The following is a 7,962-nucleotide window of genomic DNA, read 5'->3' on the forward strand; positions in this document are numbered from 1 at the left end:
AACAAGATTTTCTGCCCCAAAAGAAAATGACCTCTTTTGGGTATATTTGTTTCATTGTTTGTACTCACAAACAAAAATGTAATCTCTGTGCCAGGAGCGTCAGGTTATAGTAGAGTTGAAGTGATTTATTTCAATAGGCCATTTATGAATCACGGGCTACTTTTGATTCATTATAACAAATGTCAGGACTTTTAGACCACTCGTTCGTCCATTTGAATAGTAATGGGCTCTGCTATGTTGCATGGATTGGGTCAAAGCCTCACTGGTCTGGTCCGGCCCGGCTCAGCTCATATTCATATAGTAGTAAGTAAATTTTCAAAACAATTTTTTAGTTTGTAAAATGTGTTTATATTATTATATTATAAAATTGTGAGTATATTTACTGAGTTTAGTTATTGTAACACAAATCCATAGTCCATTGACTTAATGTAATCCAACGGATTTGGATAAGAAATTAGAGTTAATTAAATTTTAATGCCAACTAAATAGTTTTTAAGTCATTAGGTTATTATGAATTAATGATCAGGAATTTTTGTCAAAAATTTGTATTACAATAGTTTAACTCATATTTAATGAGAAAAAGACTCTTTCCCACCCAAGGTTTGCTTTAATGACACTTTTTCACCCAAAAAGTTTTAAAATACCACTTTTTCACCCAAAGTTTATATTCCAACCAATTGTCGGCTAATTTCAACATCTTTGTGACGTCAAACCACCTTCATTCTCTTTTCCGGTCATCACTCACTAAAACCTTTTAAACCCTACTCTCGCTGACCTTGTCAATTGTTGGCAATCGAGCGATTTGTGAAACGCGTAACTGCCCCTTCCAAGTTAGATTTTGACCAATCTCGATCACCAAAATCCAACCTGTTATCACCAAAAGACTTACTGGCATCCCTCTTCAAAAACCTCAATATCCTGAACTGAGTTTGCTCTCTATTGGTTGTCGAATCGGAAAGTGTATTATGGGTAGTAAACGAAATATAAACTTTGAGTAGGAAAGTGGTATTTTGAAACTTTTTTGGTGAAAAGGCAAAGCTTGGGTGGGAAAAAGTAGTTTACTCCATATTTAATTTTTGCTGGACCCATATTTAATTTCATAAATACTTTGCATAACTTAAAAAAAAATTAATTATTAAATTATATCACATAATATTATTGGAAGAGGAAACAAAATGACTTGCCACTAAAACATTAAATTTTTATTGGAAACTAATAATGTTAGAGGCATGATTGGCATGTACAATTATACATATTTTAACTAAAAACGACAAACCGTTACGGATTAGCAAGCAGGGGTGCCAGCACGGATCGGTATAACGTATAAGTAATTAAAACGCTCGCTTATTTTCAATTACGCTATATTTTCTCCAGAAACGATCAATCACCTTAAAGTCAAGAGTCAGAGGCGAGCGAAAACAGAAAAAGAAGAAACTTTCATCCTTTCTTTCTCGGACAAGCGTCTTTTTCTCTCTCGTCAATCAAACTTTCTCTTTCTTAGGTAAATTTTTTAACTCTCTGTACATATGTCAAGATATACGCGTAATTTATAAAGGATTACTCTTTTTTTTTTCTGTTCATTTGATTAGATCACTAGTTAATTATCATCTTACGTTCTTATTAAGCTGAAATCTTAATTATCTTTGATACTTTGATCGATTTCTGCTGCTTTTCGTTTTGATTTATTTAATTATGAATTTGAGCTGCCATTTTATGAGCTGTATACACACAGCACTGATTTAATTGATCTCTAGTGGTTCTGGTGTAGAACTTGTAAGAATTGGCTCAGGTTTTGAATTTCTATGATTATTGAGAATTAAAAGTTGTTGAGAACGAAGCAGTTTGAGCTAAATATCATTGTTTCAGACCAAATCATTCTAGAATGAGATTGATTTTAGTTTAATAGAACAACTCATACTATGAGCAGATTAACTGTGATGGCGGTATTCAGGTTTACATGTGATCAAGAGTAGATTTGTGTGAAGAATTGTTCAAAATGTTGATAATAAGAGGCTTAAACATTCATACAAGTTAATCTAATGGAACTCTGTTTCATTTATGGAATTAATGATGTCTGTTAAAAATTAAGAAAATTATTAAGCGCAAAGTGATTCCAATCAGTGGAATGCTAAATTGTAATTGCATTTCAAATGCAAAGTTATTGATGCATAGTAGTTTACAAGTTGATGCTAGCTTGTATTAATCAGAATTGCAAAACTTGAACCATACAATTTTATGTAATAGCCACAGAAGTTCTTTTCTTTTTCTTTACTGCTACTATTATTCTTATTGTTTGCATGTCATAGCTGCAACAGGTTTGAGAAGTGATACTCTTGGAATAATTTGAAGGATTACAGGACAAAGCTGAGAAGATACTCAGACTGATTTTAACAACCTGGTTAAGCTGTGCTGGATTCCACTGTGAATTTGGTTGCTCATGTGGCCTTTTTATTTTGTATTAAATAAGATTCTTAAAGCCGAAGAAGACGAAGAAGAAATAGTGAATGTATCAGATGGAAATCTTGTAAGTGTGGTAGAACGCTGCTCATCTGAGCACTTGTCAAGTAATGAGAAGTACAATGATGCAGTCTTGCCAAGAGTGCACTTTGTTCAAGTGAGTGCATATTGGCTCTTTTTATGCCTTATTTTTCATATACACTTTATGTTGGATTTTAGGTTTAGGTAGTTAGTAAATAGATCATGAAATAAGATAACAACGTAAAACTTTAATTTTGTTTATGTTTATGAACATTCTTATTGATAATCAATATTTTTCAGCAAGTTGTAATTCTAGTTTTGTTTGAATACTTTAAGTTGGCCTGGTGGTTGTAGGTCCCTCATATAAACCAGCAAGAGTCTTGGGACTGTGGCCTTGCATGCGTTTTGATGGTATTGAGAACAATTGGAATCAACAACTGTGATATTCAAGGTTTGGCAGAGTTATGCTGCACAACCAGGTTTGTTGTTCACTATAAAATAGAACGTCATTTTTTTATGGACTGCTTTGTGAATTTAGTTGTTGATAATTTTATCTGATTGATTAAAATAGAAGCATTTGTTGTTTGGAATCGCTGAAAATAAGAATGGAGTGAAAGCTTTCTTAACTTTTAAATGAAAAACTTGTTTAAAGATGTTAGATAGTCATATAGATTGCATCATAGGTCATGGATGCACTGAATGATATGAGAGACATGAAGAGGTCTTCTCTAAGATAGCTTAATGGCTCTTCCGTTGATCAGTTAGCTTGATTGCTGATCTTGACATGAATACTATGTGCTCTAATAAAGTTGATAGTGTGGAGGAGTACCCATAAGCCTCTATGTTGTCATTTTTAAAAAGTGAGTGGAGTATACTTGAGATGCAGTAGTATGAGCTGGTATGAAAAATATATGATGAATCTCATTCCCAAAATCTTATTGCAGCATTTGGACCGTCGATCTGGCATATTTACTGCAGAAATTTAATGTTAAGTTTTCCTACTTCACAGTAACATTTGGAGCAAACCCCAATTACTCTGTGGAGACATTTTACCAGGTGATTTCTTTCATATGCATGAGTAGTTTCAATGACCTAGTAATTCTTTTATTGTAACTTGCAAATTGATCAAGTAGTAATTTTTTAACATGATGTTTTTTTGTTCTGTTTGGGGGTTTATCTCTATTGTAAGATGAACAAATGTTGAGTTCTTGGAGCACCTAGTCTTTGCATGATTAGATTTCAAAGTATTGTGCTACCATCAATACCTAAAGGCCAATCTCATTATTGAGTAGTCTTTCTTGAATGTTGTTTTTTCCTTTTTTTTTTTTTTAACACATTATAAATCATTAATGATGAGGTATGCTGGATTATACTTTTTCATGTCCGTTTGGAGTGCAAAGTTGCAAAGACAATTTGCTTGGTTTAGTTGGCATTTGATATATGAATATAGATGTGCAAAGTTTATATGTTATTACCCATGCCATCCATACTTTTTAGGATATGCTTGATGTTGACTATTATACAAAGTTCATGTTCTTACACTAGTTTGAAGTGAACAACATCATTTTTTATAGATGTGGGCCTCTCTTTTTGCCTCCTTCACCACAATGTGTTTCATTAAGCTTTGGGGTTTTCGAGCTCTGTTATCATATCCCTGATCAACACTTCTTAAACTGCCAAAGTAGATTTTATTTTATGGTGGAACTAGAACTTATTGTTTTTGTGTATATTTTATCTGATAGTTGTTTTTTCTTATTGATCATATAAACCAGTTACCATGAGCAACTGACATTTAATCGATAAGACTTACTTTATTCCTCTTTCTCTAGGCATTAACTGAATCTTGGATTAATAGCCGCTATTGCTATTTATCATGCATTAATGCTTGTGATGATTCTATTAGCAGGATTTGGCTTCTGAAAGAAAAAACAGGGTTTTGATATATTTTTTTCTCTACTGTTGTTTTCCTCAATTCAACTGTACATATATTATCATTCTTATGATCTTTCCTTGACGCTTTTGTAATTTATAGTTGACTATTAATATACTTTTTAGTTCATTTCATTGCCATTTGTGACAGTAATATTAGTGGATGTTTTGTCTCAATATTTTGCAGGAGCAATTGCCCACTGATCTTGTTCGAGTGGATATGCTATTCCAGAAAGCAAGGGGAGCTGGTATTAATATAGAGGTATAATCCTGTCATCAAATGCACTTCATGTTTTAGAATTATTTTTTGTTTGCACAGCAATGTTCTATGGTAAAGTGTTTTCCGCTGTCTCGTTGCAACAAATTTTGAAGCTGGACTGTTGCACAGTGTTCATATTTTACAGAGTGTAACTTGAAAATTTGAACTAGATGGGTTGGTCTCTCTTGGATTAGTAAATATTTATTTTGGTTTCATTGAGTATCAAAACGTATGGAAGGTAAATTGGGATGAACCTAGAAGTGGACCAAAAACCACCTTGTTTTTATTATCTATCATCATTAAGATGCTCCTTATTCATGCTTGATTTAAATATACTCTTTGGATAAGCCTACGAACCTTCTCCTTTTTACAGTGCAGGTCAATCAGCAGAGTAGAAATTTCTCTCAAGATATTGTCTGGGAACTATGTTGCGATTGCATTAGTTGACCAGTATAAATTAAGGTATTTACTTCCTACAATATATTTCTTTTATTTGTGCTTTTTGTATTTTTACTTTTAAATAATTTCACCTTTAACTGTTACATGGCTATTATGTTATTATACCATGTATATTTTCCTGTCTTGTGCAGACCCAAAAAATGAGGAAAAATCTCTATATTTTTTAGTTTTCATGACAAAGTTTATTAGCGTATTTAATTAGCCAAAACTTTCCCTTCATACATCCTCTTTACTTCTTCCACCTCCATTACTTCTGCATATGAGTAACTTTAAACTAAAGGCTTCACTAGAAAGAAGAGCTGCTCTTAAGTAATAATTGTCCCCTTTATTAAATGCTCTGCCAAACTTTTGTGTCACAGTCAGCCTTGGATGGAGGATGTCATTGTCCCGGGCCTCTACAACGACTGTGGTTATACTGGTGAGGAGTGGTGTTTAATTTCAATGTTCATTACTTTTTGTGATAAGGGTCTTAGCATTGCTTTATATAATAGAGTGCTCAAATGGACTTATTTCAGTCTATTTATCTTAGGGAGCTTAACAGAATATTCATTGTTAACTTGTTCTGGTCAAATCTTCTTTGGGTGCTACATGACAATTTCTGAGTGTATATATAGACATAGTTATGTCATTATGATTGAGTTAATACAAAAGCGGTGTGTTAGATTCTTTTCTTTTGATATCCATCCTTTATATCAGGGTCAATAATCCTTATCTTTCAAAATTTTCTGGAGAAGTATACTTAGTTGTTCTTTAATTCTTATATATGTGTGAGACGTTTGAATTGATATTGTTGAGATGGAATGTCTTCTTTAGGTCACTATGTTGTGATATGTGGCTACGATGCTGGTGCAGATGAGTTTGAAATCAGAGATCCTGCCAGTTCTGGGTATAATCTTTGTTCTCTTTTGTTGTCATTTCTACTTTCCCCGTTGATAGATCACAACAGAAAGGAAAGGAAAAAGAACATTTGCTCCTAACCAATTTTTTGGCTGAGAATATCGATGTTCATTAATATGGTGGTGCGTGAATGACTAAGCACTCAGGAGTCAGTTCTTATGGTAAAAAAATTTGTGATGGACTACACTGCTAGTGTACGCTTACCAAAGCAAATAAATCCTGTGTTCCAAACTATATGTCAAAACTAGAACTTTGAAGGTCTCCCTAAACTTAACAAGATATATTATTCAGATAAATATAGTTCTTTAAAATGGTGGATGGACTGGGGATCAGAGTATCTCCCTGTAATGTTATGGTTAATGTTAGTTGATTGTGCTAAATAATTCAAATTTGTTAGGTAGAACCATTTAAACAGAATTTATTTGCCCTGTGAATGCTTTTTCAGAAAATGTTAACAAAATTTTGCGCCTCATTTGCTTGGAAGAACTTGGGGCATCATTTTTTAGGATGTTAAATCTTTTTTTATGATATTTTGTCAATAGTATTTGCATTTGAAAATTTAGTTTAGCTTGTTATCGAAGCATGGTCTTTGAAAACTTGTGCAGGAAACATGAGAGGGTCTCATCAAAGCGCCTTGAAGAAGCTCGAAAATCCTTTGGTACTGACGAAGATCTTCTCCTGGTAATTATCTTCACCTTGCCAATGCCTCATAATGTTAGTGTATTTTCACAAAACCTTGTTAAATTCATAATTAACACGAGTATGATCTAAGAAATAAGAAGTAAATAAAACAGAACCGAGTCATTACATGAACAAAAGATTTGATTTCTAGTTTTATTAAAATTATCACCTTTTATTTTCAATATTTCCAATTTTCCATCTTACAGATATCCCTGGGGAAGAGTGAGAAGTAGACCTTTTCTTGAGCATAACTTTCTTCATGTCAATCCGATTATGTGACATTACACCTTGCGTATATTACAAATTTGTGTATAATATGTGCATCATTATAAACCAAACTGATAAAATCTCTCACTTCACTTTACATGCATATATGCTTGTAAGTATTTAATTCATATTTAAATGTAAATTAACATATAATTTTTGTAAATTCTTTTCTTTTAATAGATTGTGTATTATTCTTCCAAATAATGTTGAGACACAGGCAGTTGCCCTGTCTTCAAACAGATTCTGAAAGCTCAGTTATACCACTTTTTCTTCAATAAATTGGTCCGCTTTTCATTGGCACTTTTGTTTAATAAATTATGCTTCAATTACTTTGCAAATGTATTTTTTTTTTCTTCTTAATTATCTCAGTAGTGTTCTTGAAATCGAAAATATTATCGGTACTGCTAAATACTGACCACCTCCTGTTTAAGATAAAATTGTAATCTCAATTTTTTTTTTGCTGATATTTTCTTGAAGGACAGTATTCCGATTGTTTATTCTGCCTGTGATTCTTAAAATATGAAAGAAAAGATTCTTATTTCCATTTTTGTATTTATTTCGTATGTAATACCCACTAATTTTTTGACCTATTATAAGTTTATAACTATCATAAAAGAGCAATGCCCGTTTTACAAAGACATACAAAGGGGTATACAAAGACAATCCTTACCTTTGATTTTTATGATTTCTCTCTCTTCTTATCTCTTCTTATCTCTTTTTCTGTTTTTTCTTTATTTTTTTCTTCTTATTGATATTATTTTGTAGCATTTTTTATATGGATCTTTGTAAGGATATCATTTTTCATCAGAAAAACATTGTATCGTTGCTCATTGGCTTGCATCTTTGTAAGCAAGCCCAAATCAGAACCTGTTGTTTGCTTGTGCAGTATAGCAAAAGGGTGGAGGTTATTTAGCACGAGTCTTATCTTTTTAGAAGGGTAGTGATACTGATACCATATCCAAATAAAAATGCTGCAATACCGGAGGCTTTTG

General features: G+C 32.5%; 1 protein-coding gene across 3 annotated transcripts; it reads left to right on the plus strand.

Moving 5' to 3' along the window:
• The first annotated feature begins 1,363 nt into the window (after positions 1 to 1,363).
• LOC116132497 (guanylyl cyclase 1) lies at positions 1,364 to 7,007 on the plus strand. Of its 3 annotated transcripts, none has more exons than XM_031418164.1 (10): positions 1,364 to 1,501; positions 2,307 to 2,614; positions 2,833 to 2,957; positions 3,423 to 3,534; positions 4,595 to 4,669; positions 5,040 to 5,128; positions 5,485 to 5,543; positions 5,939 to 6,011; positions 6,628 to 6,703; positions 6,910 to 7,007. In XM_031418164.1, the coding sequence occupies exons 2-10, from the start codon at positions 2,438 to 2,440 to the stop codon at positions 6,934 to 6,936; spliced, it is 813 nt and encodes a 270-aa protein (XP_031274024.1). In that variant the 5' UTR covers positions 1,364 to 1,501; positions 2,307 to 2,437; the 3' UTR covers positions 6,937 to 7,007. The 3 variants fall into 3 exon arrangements, with proteins under 3 accessions (XP_031274024.1, XP_031274023.1, XP_031274025.1); XM_031418163.1 differs by having other exon boundaries at positions 1,370 to 1,501; positions 2,316 to 2,614; XM_031418165.1 differs by lacking the exon at positions 1,364 to 1,501 and having other exon boundaries at positions 2,485 to 2,614; positions 2,815 to 2,957.
• The last annotated feature ends 955 nt before the right edge of the window (positions 7,008 to 7,962 follow it).

This window comes from Pistacia vera, unplaced genomic scaffold (genome assembly GCF_008641045.1).
Source record: "Pistacia vera cultivar Batoury unplaced genomic scaffold, PisVer_v2 Contig254, whole genome shotgun sequence".
Taxonomy (NCBI): domain Eukaryota; kingdom Viridiplantae; phylum Streptophyta; class Magnoliopsida; order Sapindales; family Anacardiaceae; genus Pistacia; species Pistacia vera.

What these genes read in the sequence shown, in the direction of transcription:
- LOC116132497 (XM_031418164.1), top strand. Translation starts at nt 2,438, where the DNA reads ATGTGGCCTTTTTATTTTGTATTAAATAAGATTCTTAAAGCCGAAGAA. An exon ending in CAAGAGTGCACTTTGTTCAA is followed by an intron (nt 2,615 to 2,832) that starts GTGAGTGCATAT and finishes TGGTGGTTGTAG; the next exon opens with GTCCCTCATATAAACCAGCA. An exon ending in GAGTTATGCTGCACAACCAG is followed by an intron (nt 2,958 to 3,422) that starts GTTTGTTGTTCA and finishes ATCTTATTGCAG; the next exon opens with CATTTGGACCGTCGATCTGG.